This window comes from Mesocricetus auratus, unplaced genomic scaffold, assembly GCF_017639785.1.
Source record: "Mesocricetus auratus isolate SY011 unplaced genomic scaffold, BCM_Maur_2.0 Super-Scaffold_100003, whole genome shotgun sequence".
Lineage (NCBI taxonomy): Eukaryota > Metazoa > Chordata > Mammalia > Rodentia > Cricetidae > Mesocricetus > Mesocricetus auratus.
The window spans coordinates 100,439,048-100,465,790 of NW_024429188.1; the positions used below are offsets into that span (position 1 = coordinate 100,439,048).

A 26,743-nucleotide genomic window follows, 5' to 3' on the forward strand; every position below is an offset into this window, starting at 1 on the left:
ACTCCTAATCCAATCAATTAGCTTTTGTTACAGGAATGCCAGCCTGTAGCCATGGATCTGGAGACACAAAGACCATCAAACACTTCCATGTGCCCTCAAATCAATCATCTGTGTCTCCTGAGTAAACATAAAAGTCTAAGAGGTGCCAGAGAGTTCCATATAGCCCTGACTGCAATGAAACAACCAGCTACCCCAGGACATGGCAACACACCAGCTTTTTGTCCGCTCCAAAGAGGGTCAACACAGTGAGTCAGCTGGAAGCAGTCTTTACAATTCAGTGCCCTGTAATCCTGCCCTACCTTTTCATCTCCAGTTTAATCTCACACCTTTTAATGAGAAAAGTGGAACTGATACCCTGGCTTCTCCCTCTCCCTGGTCCTGGACGTCCAGGCCCTGTTGCTGACTCCTCTCCTTCTCCCACCCTGTGGTTTCTCCTTAGCACCTGCCTGTCACTCTGCACCAGCCCTCTCCTCCTCTCCTGGGCCTGGCCTTCTCCTTAGGGAGCCTGTCCTGGTTGCTGGGCCTCTCTAATCCTTGGGCTCTCTGGGGATCCCTCTTCTCTAGGTTACCTTCCCTTGCCCCGGATCCATCTTTGGCAGGCGATCACTCCTCACTGACAGCTCAAAGGCTGTCAAAGGTCTCTTGACTATGTTGTGCATGTGTTAGGTGGCTGCATAAGGACTCTGCATGCAAAAACCATGTAGAACTGGAGCCGTGCAGAGCTGGACCAACAGCAGAGCTCTGCTGAGCCTTGTTCTAATGTGCTCCTGTTCCCTCTATAAGCAAGCGCCTCCTGCTTTTTCTCTGTTTCCATTTCCCCACCCTTTGCTCCCTTTCCCAATAAACTCCATGTGGGTTTGTTGAGCTTGGTGGATCGTGTTTCATCACCCAAAGCTGGAGCAAAGAACAGGAACCACTTTCTCCTTTTGGGAGTCAACTGTATTTGTGGTGTGCATTGTGTTAACATGTTGGTGAGTGCACATGCACGTAGAGGCGAGCAGTTCATGTTTGGTGTTGATTGCTCTTCACCATATATATTGAGACACGTTTTCTTGCTGAACCTAGAGCGTGCCTAACTGGCTAATTTAGCCAGTCAATTTGCCTCAGGAATACCCAGTCTTCCGCAATGCAGACCAGGCTCTTATGTAAGTTCAGGGGATCCAAATTCATCATTATGCTTGCATGGCAAGGGCTTTATGCACAGAATCATCTTTATAGCCCTCAAATACTGCTAATTAATATCAACAAAACTTTCTGTGGCTCCATCTTTGAAATATTTTGACCTTAACACTGAGACATGAACCAGGACAGCAGGTGATAAATGAAGGCACTAGAGTGATGTACAAAGTATGTTACTGACATATATCTTGGTTGAACTATAATCATCTAATAAAGCCATCTGGCAGTAGTCCCTCATGTTATCCACATGACAAATGAAGCTTGAAAACAAGGGGTGATGGCTTATCTCTCAACCTTTTACTAGAGATGAAATGGCAACTATAATACTTTGATTCTAAATCCAACAACCTTTGCCATGTTTTACATACCTATTAACACCAACTAAAACCCAAAGAAATTATGTCACATTAAAATCTTTGGACTTAAGTTGTAATATTATAACTAGAATGTCTCATGGTCTTTATCTCTGAATCGGCAGGGGACTGTAGTTAAAACCAGAGTTTAAGCCGGGCGGTGGTGGCGCACGCCTTTAATCCCAGCACTCGGGAGGCAGAGGCAGGCGGATCCCTGTGAGTTCGAGGCCAGGCTGGACCTACAGCCTCCAAAACAATACAGAGAAACCTTGTCTCGTAAAAACAAAACAAAAAAATGTGTAAAACCAGAGTTTAAACATGAAGAAACCCTATAAATGTTTGTAGGATTTACAAAGTCTGTATGTTTATGTACATACAGGGAACACTCACAGGTCAAATTCAGAAAGGGTCCCAAACACTAGGACTAGGATCCCAACCCTGTTGAAGCTTTGATAGCAGCCTCCTGATGGCAGAGAAGTTTGCTACTGTACCAAACATGAAACTACTCTCTGGAGTAGCAGTCAGGCTTCAGGCAAGCCTTGACCAATGTACAGAGATACAGGAATGTATGAGTAGGGTTCCCAGTGGCAATCCTTAAAGGAACAAGCAAGGTTAAAACCAATAATAAAGCATAAGTCATAGTCAGTGACATGGGATGCTAGTATATAAGGAAATCAAAATTATCCCACACTTCCATCTGGAGGTCATGGTCAGTGACATGGGATGCTAGTGCAGCAAGGAAACCAACATTATTCCACACTTTCATCTGGAGAGCTGAGTAATGGGCAGCTACAAATACACAATTGGGAAAGGCTTGGGGGCAAGGAGTCAGGCTACTGTTTCAGGTCAGGGCCAATGAGTATATAACATCCATGAAAATACAGCAGGGTGTGGTGCCAAAGTTAGATTGGAGCTTTATAGGGCAACAGGGACCTCATACTCTGGGTTTGTGTCTTAGGACAGTATACCAGCAGATATTCTCACACCTATACAACCAGCCCATCACAAACTGGGAATAGCAAGAAAAGTTCCTTTACACTTACAACATTATAGCGGAGATCCTTCTACCAAGAAACTGAACATGCTTACTGTTAATGACTAAAAGTATTCTGTACATCGTTTCTGAGAATGTGTTGAAGGGTATACTTGAAGCCAAGGAGCAATATGATACCTGGTCCTTTACCCTTGGCTACTCAGCTTCCATATTCACCTGGCATACATATTCAATTGCCTCTGCAGCAAAACAATTCTATCTTTCTACCTAATTGAATATAAAAATACTTCTTGTTATTAAGGTTCTCACTCCTCCAAAATTTGACGGCTCAAGAGTCTCAAGCCCATTTGCAGTCATCAGTGGTCTCTAAAAGTCTTCCTCAAATTCAGTCAGGCTACCATTGAATATACTATTATGTAAGTAATGGTAAAACTAACCAACAATAACCTTGTTCAGAAACTCAGAAATAGGAAACAGAATACTAAAAAGTGATAAAATATGCAGATAACTGCTGCACATAATAAACAGGAATATGCAAAATAACTATAATCCTTATTTTTCTAATTGATGTTATGTCAGTAAGTATTTTAGTATCTATTATTTTTCTCTGTTACTCAGAAAAAAACTCTCTGAAGCACTGAGGTCTTAACATGGTACTAATGACCCAAATTGTACTTTATCAGTCTAAGCCACTCCACCTTTGTGGTGGGTTTCCTTCACTTCTCTTGGACATGTGTGGTAGGTAGGGTACCATATAGATATCCTAATCACTGGTAGCAAATGTTACAAGCAGTTTCTACTATGAAAACAGTGCTATCATGGATTATCTGAATGGAACCAATCTAATCATAATGGTTTTTAAAAGTGGAATAATAAAAACAGAAAAAGAACCAACCACTTTATTGTGAAGAACTCATTCCAACACTGCTGACTTTGAAGAATTCAGAAATGAGGCTAAGTGTCAAAGACTGTGGGGGAGTCTCTACAAGACAGAACAGGACAAAATGTCCTTAGAACATCAAAGATGGCAGCTTTGCTGACAACTTGGTTCCAGCCTGCTGATACCAAACCTGGACTCCTGATTTCTAAAAAGAAAATATAATACAATTTGTGTTGTTTTAGGCTCTTGTGTAAACCTGTTATAAATTAAACAGAAAGTAACTAAGCAAGATGCTTTTGCTCCTGGAATTACTTAGAAATATGACCTATAAATTAGAGAAAATGTTTACATCTGTGATAAACAATAACCACTGAGTCACTGTTACATTTTTTTGTATTTTATTTGAAATAACGCATAGGCAGTATACAAACTAAATGTGAACTAAGAATTTCCTCTCCTCTCTTCCTTGTTCCTCCTTTGACTGCCCTATATTTGTAAGTGCTAAATGCTAAAGAACATTTTCAGTACACAAACACCGTATCAAAAAAAATCCCTCAATCTCAAACTAAAGGTTAATATTTTGTACCTTATAAAACAATTCTTTGGCCAGGCATTATGATACATGCCTTTAATCCCACCACTTGAGAGGCAGAGACACGTGGGTCTCTCTGAGTCCCAGGTCACCTAAGGCTACATAGTAATATCCTGTCTCAAAAGAAAAAACAAAATAAACAAAACCAAAAAAATCTCCTACACAGTCTGAACTCCTTCACTTGTGCTTTCCTGTTCTGAAGTCTGTATGTAAAGGGGCTCGGGATGAACTTGAGTTCAAAAGACGAATTCAGAAGTCCAACTCTTGGGAGTTTCCCTCCCTACATGAAACTCCCAACATTATCCTCAACTGTCTCAGTATTAGAGAAATTGAACAATTCCTCATTCTGTCTGTAATAGCTTTGTCTATGAAAGCAATTCAGTCTAAAAGACTCCTACTACCCACATACTTCAGCAAATTTCAGATCTCCTTTAGACTTCCTTCTAGGTTCTATATTACCCTAAGGAAAAGAATCTTAAGCTTTTAAAGCTGGCTTCCCATTAATGGCATTATCTAGGTCTGGAGAGACAGCTCTGCAGTTATGAGCACTGGCTGCTCTTCCAGAAGTCCTGAGTTCAATTCCCAGAATCTAGTGATGGCTCACAACCAAATATGAGATCCACTGCCCTCTTCTGATATACAGAAGACAGAGCACTCATATAGATAAAATATATAAACAAAGGGGCATTATCTAACTTCCCCAACAGCACTAAATTCTAATTCACTCTTTTAAAGACCACTAGAAATAGCAAATAAAAGTCACACATGGTGCCCTATGCTTTTAATTTTAGCACTTGGGAAGCATAAGCAAGTAGATCTCTGAATTAAAGCCAGCCCTGGCCAATAATAGCAAATGAGACACCATCTCAAAAAGGCAAACAAAAACCCAAACAAACATACAAAACAAAAACAAAAAAGGAACAAAACAACAACAAAAAACCCAAAAAGACAAAAGAAATTAAAAAATAACTATCAAATAAAAAGGATTTAAAACTACTATGCTAAAACTACCCCATATACTAGAAGGTAAAATCATTACTGGCAAAAAATAGAATTGAAAACCTATTTCTCTGTGTATGTAATGAAACATAGTAACACACTCAAGTCATTTACTCTAATACTGGTATAAGGAATTATACTCATTGCTTCAAAGGCAAGAGAACATTTCAGAGAACACATGTTTAGGATTAGAAGTATTAAGTCCGATTACAGAGTGTTTACAGAATATCACCACACTAAGATGACGTGGCTTTCCCCACACATCAAATCATCTCCAGAGACATTTTTCTCATGTTATATCAAAGCTTGTTACTCAAGTTAGATTTTTCAGGTCTTGCAAGTAGACTTCAAAGCAGGCATTGTATACTCGTTCAAGGAGCAGAATACCATGCTACAAAGACGAAAAAGAAATCCATAACTCCTCTTCTAATTCTGAATGCACAAAACTGTTCAGTTTTGTAGATTAATTCCTGGTAAACAAAACTCCCTTAATGTGACTCAAGTACCCTTCTGAGAAGATCAAAATGGTGAAGTGGGCTCAGAACAGCAAAATCCACATTACTTGTTAGCAGGCAAAAATAAAAGCATGCCAATTCCTTGAGTACAAATGAGATTCTCCATCCTCAAGATGAAAGTCTGAGGACACCCAGCACCTTTGCCACCAAGGAAAAGGGGGGCCTTTAGTGGCTTATTTGGTGTCCAGTGTCATCTACATATGCTCCAAGAGGATTTAGAAGCTTTTCAGCCACATTTAATGCTTATTGGCAGGATTTAGTTGAATACAGTTGGCACTGTTCCAGTACATTTTTACAAAATCAAATCACTGACTAGCAAGAGTATTTCTATGTTTTCATAGGAAAGGCATATATAAAAGAAATAAAAAGGCTACAAAAACTTTCTATGTTATAAGCAACTCAAATATATAACATGTCAGCAAAAGATATTCTACATATAAAAGCAGTGACTCTAAACCTAATTGAACAATAGAAACTCCACTGAATTTCTGCCCTCTGTCCTAAATTTGGGGATTAGTAGATCTGCATAAGAGTCCACATATCCCTTGAAGTCCTGTCTTCCTGGTGGTGCTGATCACATCACACTCTTAAAACCACTGCATTAGAATAAAAAAGGTAGGGCTTGTGGCCTTGCTTCTGTTGGACAAAGGAGGAGTATAGGCATCCGCTCGGGCCCTGATGTGCTTGTGAGTCCATGCTCAGACTCTGTAGTGACAGAAGCAGGAGCAGCACTTTTGAGGCAAATGAGAAAGATAATCTGTCGTAAAGGGAATCCAGTTTTCAGAAAATATAACTGACCAGATTAAGGATTCCTTTCCTTTTGTCTCAAAGTCTCAGAAGTACTGCAGATGGTGCTGATGGTGCTTCTGTTTCTGATGAAGAGTTGAAAAGAATAGGTGAAGGAAGAGCTGTCCCTGGAGCCAAGAAGGAAACCAGACACCTTAAGCAAGCCATGGCCCTAGAACTAGAGAGTGTTAAAGTCTATAAGCAGTGAACCAGAGCTATCCAACTTCTGTGGACACAAAGTGCTCTCTTTTCTCTTCACTCCAGGCTCCATCATTTAGTGGCCTCCACTGTAAGAAAGCTGGGAGGGGATAGGGACACTAAACCATATCAAATGGGGAGACAGCAAGATAAAGCACCAGGCTGGGGTAACAGTACTAGGTAGACTTGCCTGAACTGTTGGCTGCCTGGATGTGCGCCTTTTTTCTTTTGATTATGTAAGAGCTTTTTCATTATAACTTATTATGGTGATCATGCAAGAAAGAAGACTGAAATGAGAGAAAATGTACCTCTTTTCCTGGAATAATGTTTATGATTGCAAGTACAATAAGGCATTTTTATTCATATAAAGGTAACCCTGGGTTATGCAAATTCCATAGTGAATACAGAAAACTTCACTATCAATAATAAATTTATTTTCTGACAAAAAGTATACAAAAGACACAGTTCCAGTTTTGTATGCCAGAGGAACACTTATTAGCATAAACTGTAACTAACTTTAGGATTGATGTGGTCAGAGTTAGTAAGATGATTTCTCTGTAATTGTTTGTTGAGATGTTGGTCCTGGGCTATTTATCTGTCCTCGATCCAGTTTAAGTGAGTGAGGCATTCAGGTAGATATGTACTATGAGATACATGTCTCTTGTATTACTTCTGTGACACTTTGCGAGACCTAGTTTCCCTTGCCAAGAGCTCTTCAAAGATCTCATTATGCATGTAAAAGAAGACATACCCAGTGGAAAGTCTAGCCTGGCATACAAGGTCCTCTTGTATACTTGTCACCTGTGGATCACTATAAGTGAACCAATCCTGTTTCCTGAAATCAAAGGCATCATTGATATAGTGGCCTCCATGAGGGCTGCTTCCAATATGGCTGATAATATTAAAGATCCTGTAAGAATTTTCTTCTTTATCAGTCACCCCTTGTGCATCTACCTTGCTTTTAGGCTTTCTCTTCTTACATAAATCATCTTTGCTTCCTGGATTCTTACAGGAATCTTGGGAGTCCTGTGAACTCACATCTGACGTATGGGACTCTGCAGGTTTCTTGTGGCTTCCTATCTGTTCATGGGAGTGTGGTTTTGGATGGCTTTGTACAACTGCCTCTCGGGAGGTCTGTTCATCACTTCTTTCTTCAGAACATTTCTGGGCCAGTTGGTACTTTTGGGATCTTTCTGGAATTCTGATACCATTATCTTTAGTAGCCTCACTGATTGTACCAGAACCTAAGTTACTAAGTAAATCTGCTTTCTTGTGTTCCTTCAGTTTTTCTGCCTCATTTGTTAATTCTGACCCAATTACATTTGATGTGTCACCCTTTCCCTGATCTTCCTGCTGCAAATTTCCACTCACCACTTTAGAAACTCTGTTTACATTTTGTGCTTCTGACTCCTTGTCTGATCCTGTGTTTACAGATGGGAAATCCTTGAATCCTGAGGTCCTCGTAGGACTAAATGAGAATTTCAGTATTTCAGAACCCAACTCTTGAAGGGGTTTTAGTAAGTCCAGATCCTTAACATGTGCATTTTGACTAAGGGGCTGAGGTAGTTTTGTGTTTTTGTTGCAGTAAAAAGACAGCTTTAAATATTTGGAAATAATGATGTGTTGTTCATCCTTCATCATTACCTGTGACTCACTAAAACTATAGCGTTTTAGGTGAAGAATAATAACCCTGGGGAGGCTGCCAAATCTGTGCAATGCAATAGATCTGTTGTGCATGCACCTTTCACATCTATGCTCAAGCTCTTCTGCTTTAAAAAAACAATCAAAACTGGACTGAATAGACAAGTTCTGGCCTTTCATTCCTTGAGGAATGTTGATGGAGAGATAACTACTCTGTTCTTTCTTGAAAACAGCCAGGCCACAACCTTTACAAAAAATAGATCTCGTCAACTCAAATTCAAAATTATTGGCAACAGGACAAACAGGAGTTTTGTTGATAATAGCATGGTCAGCAAACATCCGTCTAACTAAACTATTTCCCCCAGATTCATTTTCAGATTGCCACAATACAGTTAATTTCTGTACAGTTTCCTTCAGCTGAACTAAACAGAGACTCAAAAACTCATGAGCATCATTCTGCGTATCAGCAGTGAATACCTCTCCAAGTTCTGGGAGGGCTTTGGTAATACTTATAAGCAACTTCTCCCTAGTCTTCGTGTTGTAAATATCTTTCAACACAAGCAGTTGCATCAAGCGCATGTTAAAATCATCTCTGGGAGGTTTAATCCATGGGAAACCCTGATTGAATAAATCATTAACAAACAGTGGAACTGAGCATAGAGACTGTAATACTACATTTATATAACAGGTGTTTCCCACATTAGGTAGACCTTGCCATGCTTTCTCTGGGTACAGTAAGAGTGTTTTCATATACTCATGCCACTCTACGCATTTCTCCATACAGTGTGGTTCCAACAGAAATGGTGAAAACAATTTTCTAATGAGATCATGGAGATTACGAACATCCAAATCAGACTCTTCATGATAGCCTGTCTCAGATGAAAATCCAAATGCTGGTTTACTTTTTTCTGCCTCTCTTAAATCTCTCTCTTTCCCTTTATCATCATGTACAGGCACCGCTGACTTTACCTCAAATTTCCCACTACTGTACTTCAGGACATTTCCTTTTTCCTTCATTTCTGAATCAGGTGAGGATCTTTTCCTCTTTACAAGTTGTTTTTCTAATAACCCTAACCTATTAAGTGAGGCTGATGAGGATGAAGGCAAAGGTACCTCACAAAGCACTGATGTTTCACTTCCTTTGAGCGATTCCAAGCATTTACTACTTGCTCCCGAATGAACTTCCATTGATGAAGAGCCACCCAACTCCTCTGTGCTTGTGCTAGGACCACCAGAAGTCTCCTCATCACTTCTCCTGGATGCCCCAAGATTTTTTTGATACACTTTGTCCAGGAATCTCTTCAGTTGTCTGGCATCTGTGGTGGTTAGTTTCTCAACAAACAAGAAATCATTATTTCGAAAAGTTAAATGTAGGTAATTCTGGTCGTCACCATAGGTTCTAAGGATCACACTTTTAATATTATTTTTTAGCTGCAAAGCTTTAATCTTCCCACTGCTGAAATAGAGCAGAAGTTTAACTTCCTGTTTTCCTACCTTTGATTCAATGCATACACTTTTTGACTTAGACATTCCTGCCTTTGCACTCCACATTTGGACTTGAGCGTGTATCACTATAGGATCCATATTTTTTTTATCAGCAAATAAAGCATATGTATCTTAGATTATTAATAATCCTGTAGTTTCAATTTGCTTCCCAAGTTTACCTAAGGAGACAAAAAAGAAATAGCATATTACTTTTTATACACAACGACTATTTCTAATGTTGGCTCTATACTGAAAATTCCTCGTGTTCTAGCCCTTTATTAATTAACCAATACCTTTTGAGAAAAATCCATGTTTGTAACAGGACATAAATCTTGGTTAACAATGCAAGACCACAATTTTAAAAAATCCAAGGAAAAGTTCTTTCAGTTATGAAATGTTTACATAAAATGTAAACTCCTTTATACCATGTTAGATTCTATTCTGATTAATTTCACCTTTCCAATGAAAATAATCAAACCTCTGGAAGACATTTAAGACATAGCTAAAAAGCACACTGAACAGTATCCTGGTTATATACATATATAGAGTGATCTCACATGACAAACAAAACAAATGTCTAAGCAAACAGGAGCGCTATGTAGCCCTTACCCTCCATTGCAGAATTCATACATTGGATACTCAGAGTAAATCCATCTACTTCATTCCAAATCCAGTTAGATCACCTTCTTTCACTTAGAACTGAGAAACAACCATGTATTTTACCCTTCATTGAAAAAGTTGAATAAAAACTTCATAACCATCAAATATATGGTAGAATGATTTCTGTAGCCAGCTCTGCTACTTTACCCAAGTTAGCTATCTCTACTCAAACCTAATCGGGAAACTGCAGTATAATTATATGTTATAGCACATGCTTAGAATGCAAAAAGTCCCTGGGTCAATCCTCTGAACCCAAAATCATTTTTACAAAAATAGTCAAGAAGCATCAGATATATTTAATTACTGAAATTTAGAAATTTTTAAGTAATCTGGAGAAACACTTGAATTAATGATATCAGTCAGCAGTACAAATATTTGTATCAGAAAGTATGTTTAAGAATTCATTGCAAGTTGTGTTTTCTCCTAAATAGTTAATATTCCTCCTTAGTCTTGCCTATGCTGTTAGCTAACTTAGAATGCTGTCTTTGTGAATACCAAGGAAAATTTCTGCTCAATCCATGCTCAAATGTCCAAAACCTGAAAATTGGTAACACATAATGAAGTTTGTGTTATATGCTCAATGAAGTAGTTGTAACCATTCATATGTAAAAGTACATATGCAACAAAGTGAAAGAATGACTATATTTATAATGGTAGAAAATGGCCCCATAAAAACATTAAGGCATAGCAGCAAATTCAAGTTTCCTAGATTTGGGGGGAGGGTGGGAAAGTTCAAGACAAGTGTTCATATATAGCCCTGGCTGTCCTGTAAATCAGTCTGGAAGCCAGGCTGACCTTGAACACAAAGATCCACCTGCCTCTGTCTCCTGAGTGTTGGGATTAAAGGTATGCACCATAGTGCCCGGCTTCAAAGGTTTCTAAAGTATGTATAGTTTAGCTGGGCGTTGGTGGCACACGCCTTTAATCCCAGCACTCGGGAGGCAGAGGCAGGCGGATTTCTGTGAGTTCGAGGCCAGCCTGGTCTACCGAGCGAGTTCCAGGACAGCCTCTAAAACAATACAGAGAAACCCTGTCTCGAAAAACCAAAAAATAAAAAGAAAGTATGTATAGTTTACTGCCATATTGTACATGCTAAGTAAGATTTTAAACAATATTCTCTCCGAAAGTCTTAATTGATCTTTATTTTGTTTAAACACTCAATAGAACCTATAACCTAAGAATAACTTCCCATCCACATTCAGATTTCTACAATCCCAGGTTAATCTGCACACACACACACACACACACACACACACACACACACACACACACTCACTCACTCACTCACAGAGTGTGTGACCAAGCATGAAAGAGTACAAGTTTCAGTCAGCCTGACCTATGAGGGAAATAATGTACTCCCAAATTTTGATGTCTTTTCTTTCTAATGATAGTGGAAATAATCTAGTATCCTCCTGGCATTTCTACTCTCTGTATTCAAGGCCAGTTAGGAGCCATACTTAGTGTCATAGGTTTTTAATCACAGTACTGGGAGGCAAAGGCAGTTTCATTTCTGAGTTTGAGGCTAGCCAGGTCTACATGAGTTCCAGAACAGCCAGAGAGGAATGGAGAGACCCTGTGTCAAAAAAAAAAACAGAATAAAAAACAGGAGGTGTGCTTACAAAATTGAGTATGCATTATTCAATAATTTCCTAGAAATTTGACATACATTTCATTCCCAAATAAAGGAAACTTCTTTAAGCTCACCGAATGTGATATGCAAAGACCAAGGACCATCCATGCTGACAGAAAGGTGAACTGTCTAACCACTGACTCTCTTCTCCAATACATACGAAACTTAAATCCTCTTTTTCATTCCATCTCATTACTCAAAGCTGTTGACACTTCCTTTGGATATGTTTAAAAGATCTTAAACTAAAGATTATTGATTACCCAAGAACCACTATGAGAGTATTCTATGCAACTGAAAGGGAGCTTTACAACAATGACATTTCTCTTCCCAGCTATCCTTAAACTAGAATAAAAGTCTGCAATCATAACTATATTTCAAAGTTATGAAAATGTATGAGCTTTTATCTCATTCTCCACAAACTCAAATATCTCAGGTTTGATTGATCTGATACTAGCACAATATATTAGGCTAGCTGAAGCTTTCAAAACAGCCAGAAACTCACAAAACTGTGCTACTTCTCTCAGATTTGGAGGAATGACCCATGATACCAAGAAGTTGGCCATGAGCTTAAAAAAATAACTCCAGTAGAAATGTCTGCATCATTGGTTTTTATTTCACCATTATATTTTTATTTTAGAAACAATCTTACCCACTCCCCAAGGATAGTGAGGACTTAATCAAAGTCTGTCACATCATTTGGAGGAGGGTCTAGGCCTTCTTTTCGTGTATTTGAGCTCTCTGCATCATTTTTAATTTACTAGTTCACCACACATTGGTCTTTCTTTGGGAGTTTATTGAGCTATGTTTCACATTATGATATCCTGAGCATATATTCAACGCTGGAAACTGCAACCATTATTCCAAGAACACAAAGAATGTAAATATTCAATGTACTTCAACAATATAAATTAAACCACCAGTATGCACAAGTCACAACTGAAGAGCATTAGGATATTTTTGGTGATATTTCTAGAACTTGACACAACACATACCCATGGTGGAGTGTGTATGCGTATGTGTGAGGGGGGGAGGAAAAGAGGGAGGGAGGGAAGGAGAGAGGGAGAGAGGGAGGAGTGTTTGAGAGAGATATCAAAAGACAGACAGAGAATATCTTCCTGTGTTTAAATTTCCCAGGCTCCACCTAAAATCTACAACATGACTGGTTTAGTCTCATCCTTACAGAACACTTGAGTAAGTAGTCTGCCCTCAATGTCTACAAAGCCCAAGGCCAAGTTATTAATTTTACATTAAGATAATTTAACAGATTTGTGCTGCTGTGGCACTCTATGATGCATTTACATTTTCCACCATTTATGCTTTTATTATTTCAAGTGAAAGAAAAACTTGAAAATAAATGACAGTATATTTTAAATACAAAATCTTCATTCCCAAAGTGTTCATTATAAAAGTAATAAAAAGATGGAACCTAGGTGCAGAAAATAAAGCTCAGCGGATAAGGGTATTTAGTACCAAGTTTGATGACCTAAGTAAGCTATAACCCTGGGATCTACATGTTAGGAGAAAGGATTTTCCCAACAAACTGTGTGTGTGTGTGTGTGTGTGTGTGTGTGTGTGTGTGTGTGTATGAAAGGAAGTGGATAGAAGTTTTTTTCAGGTGTTCTGGCAAAGTGGTTATGTTTTAAGATAGCAAGCAGGTATAAGTTGACACAAAGGGATATACAAACTAGGTGTAGTGGCTTATGCCTGTAACAGTAGCACTTGGGCGACTGAGGCAGGAGGATTGCCATCCTTTGCTGTATTGTCAGTTCAGGCTTGTCTGGTATATACAGTAACATTCCGTCTCAGAGTCTCCAAAATTAAAAAGGAGGGTGTCACAGTCTGGAGGTAGATACACAAATTTTAAATGGTTGTTTCCACACAATGGCTATAAAAAAGTGCTATTGTCAAGTCATCTTCAATTACATAACTGTGATCATCTGTAATAAAATCAAGTACTTGTTTATCTCACTAAGTTAATGTATAGCAGTTAATGTGGCAAAAATTGTGAGTTTTTAATTAATTAACTTTCTAGCCTGATCACAGCTATCCCTTTCTCCCTCCTCTCTCCTCACCTCCCCTCTCCCCCCATCCATTTCTCCTTTCTCTTCAGAAAAGAACAGATCTTCCATGTATATCAGTCAGCGATGGCTTATCAAGTTACAGTAAGACTAGACACATCTTATCCTATTAAGGCTGGATGAGGCAATGCAGTGTGAGGAGTAGGGTTCCAAAGCAGGGATAAGAATCAGAGACAGCCCCTACTCTGTTAGGAGACCTATAAGAAAACCAAGCTACACAACTGTAACATATATGCAGATTTCCGATGTCAGTCCCATGCAGGCTCTCTGGTTGTTGGTTCAGCCTCTGTGAGCCCCTATAAGCCCAGGTGAGTTGTTTCTGTGAGTTTTCTTGAGGTGTCCTTGACCTCTCTGGCTCCCACAATCTTTCCTCGCTTCCATAGGATTCGCTGAGGTCTGTCTAATGTCTTTCTGTAACTCTCTGCATCTATATCTGTCAACTGCTGTGTGAAGCCTCTCTGATGACAAACAGAAGGAATCAGGTAGAAGGATGATAGAGGGAGAGAGTACTGGGAGACAACTGGAATCAGGGAGCATCTGTGGGACAGCTAAAGACCTAGTGCAGTGGAAACTCCCAGGAATGTATGAGGGTGACCCTAGCTAAGTCTCCTAGCAATGGGAGATACAGAGCCAGAACCAGCCATCTCCTGTAACCACCAGGCAAGACTTCCACTGGAGGGATTGGGACCCTAACCCAGTCACATAATCTTTGCCCTCAAATTTTGCCTGCCTACAAGGTATGCTAGAGTAAAGGTGGCACAGAGATTATGGGAGTGACCAACTAATGACTGCTCCAATTTGATACCCATACTATGAGAGGTAGCCCAACTCTGACACTGCCTGAAGGGCCAGGACCCGGATGCTGGATAGCCCCAAGACCTAGAATAGAACCAAACATGACTGTCGATGAAAGAATAAAGTTCATGAAAGGATGCCTAATGGTATTCTTCTGTACTCACAGATTATTGCCTAGCCCAATTGTCATCAGATATGATAAGTTTTAATTAGCTTATTTCACAATTTTTTTTCTTTTGCTACAGTGGGAATTGAACTTAGATCTTACACATGCCAATCATATATTGTATCACTGAGATATACTCCTGGACCTCAGAACTTTCAGAAAACATTCAAGATAAGAGGCAAAAGATAAAGCTAGTATATACTAAGAAGCTGCTTAGTTACCTCACTGGATAGAAACTATGAAGGATCTAAAAGGCAGTGACCTGCCCATGTATTGCAGTGAATGGAAATGATAAAATCAGATGTGTTCCACTGGACCTCAGAATAAAGTTCTGGCTATCTCTAATGAGCCCATGCAAAATCGCAAAGAAAACTTAAAAACAACTTCAATTTATATTTATCTTTAAATTATAAGTATCTTAGTGGGCTTAGGAAAAGCCAGTGGCATTATCAGATTCTGTTAAATGTACTGAAAAAAATCATCATCAAAGCTGTCTTTGAGGACTCCATTCTATAAAATTTTGATTCCAGGTACAATATAATTAATGAAAAAGTAGGACTAATAAAGCACATTAGTTTTCCCAATATATCCCAAATAAAAGGTTCCCTCCAACCTATTATTGTTTAGTTGTGACTTGAAATACAACCATGAAAAGTATGTGTATACTGGGTTTAGGAAACAAGAAAGGAGACTCTCAAAAGCCTATTAGCAAAAGTGACTATACATTCATTCGTCCATTCATTCATTAAACAAATATGCATGGAATACTGGAAAGCACTGTATACTTGAACTCAAGAAACAAGTCTCCAAAACACCAAAGGATCCACTTGAAAGGTGGGGTACAGAGCTAAATAGAGAATTCTCAGTAGAATGGCCAAGAGACACTTAAGAAAGTGCTCAACATCCTTAGCCATCAGGGAAATGCAAATCAAAACAACTCTGAGATACCATCTTACTCCTGTCAGAATGGCTAGAATCAAAAACACCGAAGACAATTTATGCTGGAGAGGATGTGGAGAGAGAGGAACACTCCTCCACTGCTGGTGGGAGTGCCGACTCATACAGCCTCTTTGGAAATCAGTATGGAGATTCCTCAGGAAAATGGGAATTAATCTACCACTAGACCCAGCAATTCCACTCTTAGGCATTTATCCAAATGAGGCAGGTACATACAACAAGGGCATCTGCTCCACTATGTTCATAGCAGCATTGTTTGTAATAGCCAGAACCTGGAAGCAACCTAGATGCCCCTCAACTGAAGAGTGGATAGAGAAAATGTGGTACATTTACACAATGGAGTATTACTCAGCAGAAAAAAACAATGGAATCTTGAAATTCGCAGGGAAATGGATAGCACTGGAAGAAACCATCCTGAGTGAGGTAACCCAGTCGCAAAAAGACAAACATGGTATGTACTCACTCATATACGGATTTTAGACATGGATCAGGATAGTACCAGTCTGCACTTCCACAGATAGAGAGTCTGGGAAACAGGAAAGAACCTAAAAGATATGCATATATGCATAGTACCCAAGAGAAGAGGATGGAGACAAGATCCTCTGAATGGATGGGGAACACGGCGAGGGGTGGGGGAGTGGGACCTGGGAAGAAGAGAGGGGTGAAGAGGAAGGGAGTTGGTCATGGGGGAACAGGGGGTTGAGGGGGTGGGGGTAGAATAGGGGGAAGAGGGAATCATAGGTTCGAAGACAGATCAGGCACCAGAGTGACCTCGAGTGATCTAAAGGGATAACACCAATTGGCAAGCTAAGCAATAGTGGAGGGACCACCTCGAATGCCCATCCCTGATAATGAACTTGATGTCTATAACCATCCAGGAGCCTTCATCCTGTGACTGATGGAAGCAGAGGCAAACACACAACTAAGCACTGAACTGAACCCAAGGAACCCAGTGACAGAGAGAGAGGAGTGATGAGCAAATTGGCAAAGAATGGGCTGGCAAAACCAGCAGAGACAGCTGAACAGAACAGGGGAGAGCTCTTGGACCCCAGACCGACAGTGGGGAGGCCAGCATGGGACTGATCTGGACCCCCCAAATGTGAGTGTCAGTGAGAAGGCCTGGGCAACCTATGGGGCCCTGAGCTGTGGATCAGTGTCTATCCCTGGTATACAAACTGTCTTCGTGTGCCTATAGCACAAAGAGAGATGCTCTCTCAGCCTGGACTCTTAGGGGAGTGCCTGGACCCTACCAAGAGTAAAATGACAGACTCTAGGTATCCCCTATGTGGAAGGATTTGGCAATAGGGTGGGAGGGAGGGGGGGAAGGGGAGTGCGGGAGGAGGGGAGGGAGAGGGAACTGGGATTGACATGTAAAACAAGCTATTTAAAATTAAAATAAAAATGATAAAAAAAGAAATACAAAGTCCAGGCTCTTACAAAACATTCACTTGTAACAGAGTTGAAAATTTACAATATGGGGTAGGTATATAGCTCAATAGTTGGGTGCTTGTCTAGCATATGCAAGGATTAGTGTGGGTTCAGTACTCAGCACCTAAAAAGTGAATAAACTATATATATATATATATGTATATATAAGATATAAGACGGTGGTAATTATAAGAAAGGTGGTGGTAGAAAGGTAGACAAGATTACTTGGTTAACTGCATACTATGCAAACAAGAGGACCTGAATTTATTGAATCTCCAGAACCCATATACAAAACATAATGGTACCTACTAGTAATTTCAGCAGCAGAGAGCTAGAGACAGGAGGATCCTTGGGGCTTGATGGGCAGCCAGCCTAGCCTAATTGGCAAGCCCTATGCTTCTAAAAGATGCTGTCTCAAAATAGAATGCGGGCAGCATTTGAAGAGCAATACCTGAGGTACACCTCCACTTGCAAATATGTAACATACATGCACGCATATACACGTGCACATGTACACAATTAGGGGTGGTGGTGATGGACTCAACCTGGTAGTCATGATATAGTAGTGTCTCAAAGAGAGAGCTAAGAGATTCAAGGAGTTCCAGATTTGAGAAAGAGCAAACAAAATTACATTTCAAGGAGAATTGTGAAGATATCTTCTGAGAAAGAAGATCTGATGGTTTTGTAAAAGAGCAGGAAAGCAAATGGATTGCTAGTCTGGCTAAGCAGTTCCACGCTATAGGGCTGCCTTGGGCTCATGGTTGTGAAGGTATAGTGGGACCAATCATCACAATTTGATTTCCTCAGTTACGTTCAGCTGCCCAGTTGTTCCGGCACAATGCATAATAGGAAAAGCTTTGAATTGTTGGCAGATTCTGCTCATTCCAAATTAAGCATAAGAAAAAAAGCAGAGCTGAATGCATAAAGGGAGTTAACCATAAACATGGCCTTTTAAAATGAAATAGTACTATGGAGATGGCTGGACATTTAAGAATGTTTAATGCTTTTGCAAGAGGACCCAATTCAGTTCCCAGCACTCATGTCAAATAGCTCACAACATGTAAATAGAGTTCTTAATTGGTATAAATAATAAAAATCTGAGTCAGATATAGAGGAAAAGCTAATGAGGTAAAGGTGGCTTTGCCTTGCACCTTCTTCTCTCTGATCTCTCCACATTTTCCTCTATGTCTGACCCTGGGTTTTTATTATTTAGATCAGTTTCACAACTTACATTAACTCTAGCTCCAGGGGATATGATTCCATGTTCTGGCGTCTTTGAACACCTGCACTTATGCACACACCCATACATATAGGTACACAGACATACATAAAAGGGAAAATAAATCTTTGAAAAGATGACATGTGGCTAGAGGACTGAAACACAGGCAAATGTGAGCCTGAGAGACGGCTCAGCTGGTCAGCAGACTTGCTGCAATGCTTGACAATCTGAATTCAATCTCCCAATGTACGTCGTACAAGGAGAGCTACTACCCCGAGTTGTCCTGACATCCATACACAAAATAAAAATTTATTAAAATACACATGCTCCATAACACACTAAGGAGATAGTAGTAACATTAGGGGACAGAACGTCTCTCATTTCAGTAGCTGTAATTCTGCCTCCTGCTTCTAAGCAGCTGTCAACAGCTTAAAACACGTCCTTCTCCTATTGTCCTTCCCTCTTTCTTTGTGTTTTTCTATTCGTTTTCAAGCTGTCCCCCAAGCTGGAAGCATGCAATGAGAATTGAGGACAAAGTTGAATATTAGGTGTCTATGGATTGGGTTGAAAGCAGGCAGGATCAGGTATAGGGGTGGGCAAGTGAGGGCTGATAAAAGGAAACAAGAAACCACCCCCTGCTTTTTTCTACTCTTCCAAGTTTGGGTTAAAGGTCAGCACATCAAGAGGCACACTGCCACTAGAGTATTAGCAATTAAATCCTGTCATTATGTTTGTTCCCAACCTCAGTGTGCATGGCTTTTCAAAATGATTGGATCAGGGCAGACTTTCTTTTTTCCCTGTCTGCTTTAAAGGTGCATTTCTACACTCAGCAAACGTCCATGGCATTGTAAAGCAGAGAAATGCCATTACTTTGCCTCTTGACATACACTGCACATAAATCTCTCCATAGGAGGCCCTGACGAAAATGGGAAGAATTCTCTAGACTAGCAAATTGTTCCCATGAACTATTCAAGCTTTGAAGCCTTTGGAGAGACAGATTTGGCAGAACATGTTTTTCTTTCTTTTAAAATGACTATGCTAGTGCTATTAATAAGACATAGCTGATAACAATGCAGAGATCATTTTTAGAAGTTAAATATGATTATTTCATTAAAGAATGTTCTCTTAAAGAACGTTCTCTCTTGAGAAAGCATGTATTTATTATATGGGAGTTTTTGACATTAATTCTTTCCCTAGTCTTAGTATTTTGTAGACAGTCCTGCTACCTATTGTATTTGTTTATTCAATTACTAACCAAAATATTTACTCACATTTAGTCAGCTTTAGCATCAACTATGGACCAAACCAAAAGATAAAGCAGTAAAATACCCCTCTTAGACAAGTTATAGGACAAATAATATAAACAGTAGCAGTACAAGGGAAAATATATTAAGTAGAAGCCAATTAGTGTGTTATCTAAGAGCCTGTGTGTTTTTTGCCATTTCAACTTGTCATAGCATTTTTTCCTTTTGTACTGCATAAGTGGGGAGATTGGGGCTATTTGTTTATGTGTGAGGGCCTAAGGTCAATTTTGAGCACTGTTTCTTGGGAGTCATCTTGTACTCTGTTTTTAAGTTTTTGTTATTTTTAAATATTTGCCTACATATGTGTCCGTCCATCATATATGCACCTATTACCCACGGGGGCAAGAAGAAAGTACTGGATTCCGCCAGAAATGGAACTGTGCACAGTGTCGAGCTTCCATATAGTTTCCATGAATCAAGACCAGGTAATTCGAAAGCGCTCACTGGGTTAGGTGGCTCACTACCCTAGGCTGGCTGACCCATGAGCTCCAGGGATCCTTCTGTCTTTGGATTGTAAATGCACACTATCCTTCCTAACTTTTTTACCTGGGTTTTGGTGATCAATGACTGAGATCCAGCCTTTACTGCATGACCTCCCTACCTGGAATTCCTTAACAGTCCTCCTGATTCTTAATTTTACTCCTCTTTTAAAAACTCTGCTCATGTCTTACTTAATTTAAACAATTGCCAGGTGTTTTTCCCTGCCTTAGATTCACAAAACATTCCCACCTGGTACCTGTACTCCACTGGTACTGCTATTTCCCATACCCAAGCACAACCTATGTAGGAATATAAAAACAACAAATTGATTTTCAAAGTGTGTCAATGGTGGTGCATGCATGTAATCCCAACACTTGGGAAGTGGAGGAAAAAGGATAAAAAATTAAAGGTTAGTCTCAGCTAAATAGGGCATTCAAAACCAGTCTGGGTTGCATGAGATCCTGTCTAAAAAATAAAATAAAATGATTCCATGTCCTAAGTGGAAGAAAACCAGACAACAATCCCATGAGCAAATAATTCCAAAGGAAGTATCAGTGAAAGGTGACTAGACAACACCCTTTGGACCCATTAGAGGAGAACTGGAAATTACAAGAGAACTCTGCTTACCAGAATGGCACTGGAAGCAATTTCCCACTCAGCAACGCATGTCAAGGGAGAACAACCTATTAGGGCAGAGGACTTATGATGAGTTTAAAGAGTCAAATATGCACAGGCTAGGGAAAAACGAGTCTTGTTCATTTTCTTCATTTATGCAGCTCACAGTCAGCCTTTGTTGTTGCTTTCCTTTTTGTCTTAGGCATCTAGCCTAGCATTAAAAATCAACTAGCTTTTGGTGAGCTTTTCATCTCATTTTATTTCTCTCCCTAGTCTCTGCCACATGAAACAGTCTAATTTCATAGACATTTTAGACAAATACCCAGTTATATATGAATATAGGGACGATAAGAAGAAATACAAAGAAACCACAGCAACAAGGGAGGCAGTTCTGCCCCAAAGCAGAGGAGAATCACACTGGATCAGTAACCATCAAATAACCTTAGATTCAAAACATCAATGTAAACGTTTGTAGAGAATACAATTTGCCACTTTCTTGGCAACCAGAAGTATTTATACCCCACTTAAAACTCAATATTAACCATTTCAAATACACAGGGTAGCAGTGTCTATCACTGTTGTGGATCCTTATTCTTTAGTTACCAAGAAGCTAGAAACAAAATGAGAAGGCAGGCCTGGGACCAAGTTTAACATGAAGGCAACAAGAAACTTAAAAAGAACACAGTTCAGACTACACCTGGCGGGAATAAAATATGGCTTTCATTTTAACTCTTTCAGAGATATGGATTGTGGACAGGAATCCAAGGGTGCTAGTTTAGCCTTGTGGACAGTTAGTTTGGCATCAATACAACTTAAACAATCAGGTATGATGTGGGCTATGATGAAGGCAATCAAGTTGCAGGGCATCTGAAATACAATTTGTAATTTGAATTAGTACTGAATTTGAGAAGTTTTAGCACTATCTTAGGTGGAATTCACTGGCTCTAACATGCATTAACATGAACCATTAAGACTACTCCAAGTTTATGGTTCACCAATCACATTTGAACCACCACTTTAAGAATATTCCTGGTGCTCCCAAAACTCCTACATGCACAGATTCTCCCCTCCCACGTGGTTTGTACTCTTATCTAGTTACAACTTTCTTCCCAGAGTTATCATGAACCACAGTTTTATATGATGACTTATGGTGATGCTTTTTGCTCAGTAAGACTATCATTCCTGGTTCTACCATTCCTGTGTCCTAAATTCCTGATAACTAACTCTTGTTTCCTACCTTTGTTAATATATACTCCTAACATCCAGTTAAAGAACACTACCACCCAACACAATTATGGTTCAGCTCTATCCCATGGCAACAGCTCCAAAGCTCACGCAAACCAAGGTTCCTGGTTCACAGAGCACAGTTTTTCTAAAAGAGGCAAGTCCCACAGGTAAGAAGATAATGGTATATGTACAAATACTGACTTTGGATTTACGCACCAGAACTGGAGCATCTCATGCTCTGATAGAAGTTCCAAGATAAATTATATTATTTTGCATACATATACACTATCCCCATAAAAAAGTAGGATGCTAGGAAGGCTGAGTAAGGAAAACAAATGGGAAGCAGACAGTCTGTGGTAATAAAAGTTACATTCATCCATTATTCCACTAATCGCCCTTGGGTCAAGGTCATTCTGGGAACATCTATGACCACTAGGACAATTTAAAAAAAAGAAACTTTTATTCCAATTGAGTAGAGAGCAAGTTTCAATTTTCAACAAGCAGAATACAACAGAACTTTTAATTGAAAGGGTGGGCTGATCTTACAGATTCCCTAGTACTTGACTTTATAGAAATTCTCTATTCCCCCCCCAAGAAAAATCAAGGAGATACTTTCAGGATATTAATGGAGTAGATTCAGCGTTGAGGTTCAATCAGGGGTGTTTTAGACTTCACTGACACAAGGGGGCACTGCAACATTTTTCTTGCCATGGCAAAGAGAGCAGGCAAGTCAATACATCTTCATTTGACTTAAGAATAAACACATTCCATGCTTAAGACTTTGTGAGAGAATTTTACATAGCCACTGTTTGGAAAATGAACCTGAAAATGCAGTGTCACCAGGGATGGAAAAAATCTATCAAATGTCTTCAAAATGTATTTTGAATAGGAAAAATCTAAAGTTGACTTTGTTCATTGCATTTTAATGCATTGTGAAATATCCTAATTATTGAATGTCCCAAACTTAAATGATACCTAAAATATCTAAATATCTCATTCCTCTTAAGGTACTACATTCTTCCCACCAAAATATTTTCCCTTTTGTTGCTGGGGTGGGGGATGACTGACTGTCATTGAGGACAGAAAACTTAAGACGGAGGACATGGCAAATTATCAGGAGTAGAAGAAAAAGATAGGTGATGATTCAAAATCTACAAATTTATGCTTCATTGAGGCCTAGCACAAATGCTATCTACTTCACTAATGTACCCAGCATTCTCCCAATAATAGCATGACTACCTCTTGATTTCTGTCTATTACTTCTGAAAACTGAAATGTGTAAGTGGATTACCCCAGGTACATCTATGCTAAGCACTAAAACCATCTAGCCTGTACAGTGTACTGTTTTCATTAACATGAGTTTGTCATCCCACTCTTTTCATCAATATGATTATACTGTTCTAAAATACTCTTGTGTAGGAAGATAAAAGTTAAAAATAGCTTTATTGCTTATTCCAGAAATGCTTCAATACAAAGTATGATGGGGCTGAGAGTGTAGTTCAGTTAGTAGAATGTTCATTTAGCATGAATGAAACTGTGGGTCTGATCATGGTACCACATGAACTGAGTGTGGCTGAACATGCCTGTACTACCAATATTTGGAAGGTGAAGGCAAGAGGACCAGGAGCTCAATATCACTCTTAGGTATATAGCTATATAACTATATACCAATTTAGAAAGTTAAAGGCCATCTTGGGCTACATGATATCTTGTCTAAAAATTTTTTAGAAAAGGAACAAAACCACAAATATGATGTATTATATTATGCCCCCTTTTCAAATTCCTAAATTTAACTCAATCTTAAAAGTTATGACTTTAGGGCTGCTGGAGAGCTGGCTCAGAACTTAAGAGCATTGGCTGCCCTTCCAGAGGTCCTGAGTTCAATTAACAGCAACCCTTAGATGTTTATGCTGGCTGGCAACTGATTTTCCTGTTGAGTGGATTAAAAACTATAAAGAGAAGCTATATGGACCCCAGGGAAATAATTTATTGTTAAGGTTCAATTTTTAAGTGGAAAAGTGACATAAATATTCAGGATATTGGACATGTTCTAATTAGTATGCTGAAGTGGGTTGTTGTCAAGCATGTAGTTTTCAGTAGTAAGGTGATTTCATTATATGTTAGCAATGAAATCTAGAAGAGAGAGGGGCATGTTTACTCCTTGGAGATACTTCCACCTCTAGCTACAGCCACAAGGTGATTAATGACATGTGATGAAGCACAAAACTAACTTATTTTAAGAAATCAAGAGTAGCAGTAGCTACTTTTATAATGTATGCAAACAACAAATAATTGGTATAATATTTCCTCCTACTATTTGTGAAATAGCCCAAATACCTGGTAGTCAAAAAAGAAGAATTTTTTATTTACCCACTTTGTATTAAAATAGCTATAAATAGTTACCATATTGGACCCATGAATCTATAAAAGATCATGGTGGGAATAGTTTAATATACTGCCAGTTTTGGAAAATGCATCTACTTCCAAGGGACTGGAGATTAGCTGACTTAACTCCTATCACATTTCCCTTTCTAACCTCTCTTCCATGACAGAGAAGACATGTAATACAACAGTCAACAGACAATACTAATCTAGTGAGGACAAAAACTGGAAGGAGCTATTTTGCTATTTGCCACTTTCTTTTCCTTTTTCACCCGCTGAGTACACACGTGAAAACCGGAAAAGGCAAATAAACCATGATATAGTTAAGCATATAGAGAACAACTGGAGTAAGGAAGCTATTCAAGGCTCATGAGACGTGAACAAAGACGAAATGCAATCAGCGAAAAGACTTAAGTATATGGTTCCCTAAAGATGTCACTGAGCCAAATATAATAACTGCCATATTTATGTAAGCATTTGTTACTTGAAGTTGACCACTGAATATGGAGTATCATGATGTTTTAATCCAAAGGGTGAGACAGTAACAGTCATTTTATATTAGCTGAACTAGAAAGCTAACAAGTTTAGAATGGCAGACTAAAATGAATGATCATAGGGTCATCAACCTTTTGCAATAATCTTGAGCTACTACATAAGGAACAAATTTACTATCAACACATTTTCTGTGGTGTGACAACTAGAAACCTGCAGCTAAAAATCTATCAAGTAGATGTTTTTATTTACATGAAATAAAACATGTCTAAATGATGCTTTCAACCATCAGTCCCAGACACACGATACGTAAACAGAAAGTTTGCCAGCCCAAGACAGAATTGTTGCATTAAACATAAAAAAGTACTAAGATTCTACTTGTTGGGTCCTCTAGAGCTGGAGTTACAGATGGTTGTGAGCTGCCATGTCAGTACTTGGAATTGAACCCAGGTCCTCTGCAAGAACAGCTAGTGCTCTTAAACACTGAGCCATCTCCTTGTTGCTGGGTGTTAGTGGTGCACGCCTGTAATCCCAGCACTCTGAAGACAGAGGCAGGCGAATCTCTGAGTTCAAGGCCAGCCTGGTCTACAAACCTACGAAGAGAAACGCTGTCTCAAAAAAGAAAAAAAAAGATCCTACTTGTTTAAGCTTCTAGAGTTTCAAGTAGTGATCTGGTCTCCTTACTGATCCTCTATTCAATTCTTTTTCACATCCTTGTTTACATTAATATGTAACAGCTGGAGTTTTTACAGTCAGTGATAAGAGTGGCAAGGAATAGAGATGACGTTAGAGAAGAGTGTTCAGGTAACATCCCTTTCAGTGTAGTTTGGTGGAATGAGTCACCAGGTTATGACATTTAGTGAGTGCAAGATATGGAGAAAAACTCTTTCATGACAGTAGCATTTGAGTTCAAGAAAGACTGGAGAACAGTTTCACACACACACACACACACACAGACATACTCTCTCTCTCTCTCTCTCTCTCTCACACACACACACACACACACACACACACACACGGAGGGGATCTTCAGACATATGTCTGTGTGGGAGGGAAATTTGTCTCCATGTTTACATGGCTTCAGAACCACATGAAATTTCAGGAAAAAGGGTAAATACATTTGTTTACCAAAAAAAGTGATTTGGGGTAAAAAAATGATCTTTATTCCTGTTAAAGAATAATTATTTGCCATATTTCACAATTCAGACAGGAAATGCCACTACAAATATTACTAATCACTTCAACAGGATTGTTTTTTAGTTATTTTCAGTAGGAGAGAGAATATATATGTTTGTGATTTCAGGCTGAGGTCTAAAGTGGTTTGCACAAAGATTCCTAGGACTACATTTAGTTTCAATATTAGAGGTCTAAGATATGAATGAGATATAGTGAAGTGCTACTGATTTCGTTAGTCTATAGTCAGAGTACTGCCTCACCACTATGACAACTCCAGTATATCAAGATTAGTGGAAAAATATGGCACCTGAGCCATGCTAGAACAACCAGAACTCCTGAGGCTCAGGGTGTCTTCTAAAGGAAAGGTACAAGGAACTGACTCTAATTGCTCACATGGAAGGGGTCCTTTCTGTGTCATAAAGGAGCCACTGTGACACAAAGAAAATACTAAGTGCCATGATATAAATCCTTCTTACTTCTTATACCTAATTTGAAGATTTTTTTCTTTTGAA

The 26,743-nt window shown here is 39.2% G+C and overlaps 1 protein-coding gene across 2 annotated transcripts in view; it reads right to left on the reverse strand.

Moving 5' to 3' along the window:
* Nucleotides 1-6,823: 6,823 nt before the first annotated feature.
* The window catches only part of Usp26 (ubiquitin specific peptidase 26), a 48,495-nt gene continuing 28,575 nt past the window's right edge, over nucleotides 6,824-26,743 (reverse strand). Inside the window, exons 7-8 of one of the 2 annotated variants that reach the window (XM_021236222.2) lie at nucleotides 20,967-21,022; nucleotides 6,824-9,801 (exon numbers count right to left, since the gene is read on the reverse strand). In XM_021236222.2, coding sequence (XP_021091881.1) covers nucleotides 7,163-9,721 — 2,559 coding nt within the window. In that variant the 5' untranslated portion in view covers nucleotides 9,722-9,801; nucleotides 20,967-21,022 and the 3' untranslated portion in view covers nucleotides 6,824-7,162. The remainder of the gene's footprint in view (nucleotides 9,802-20,966; nucleotides 21,023-26,743) is intronic. The other variant, XM_005085561.3, reaches the window with a different exon arrangement.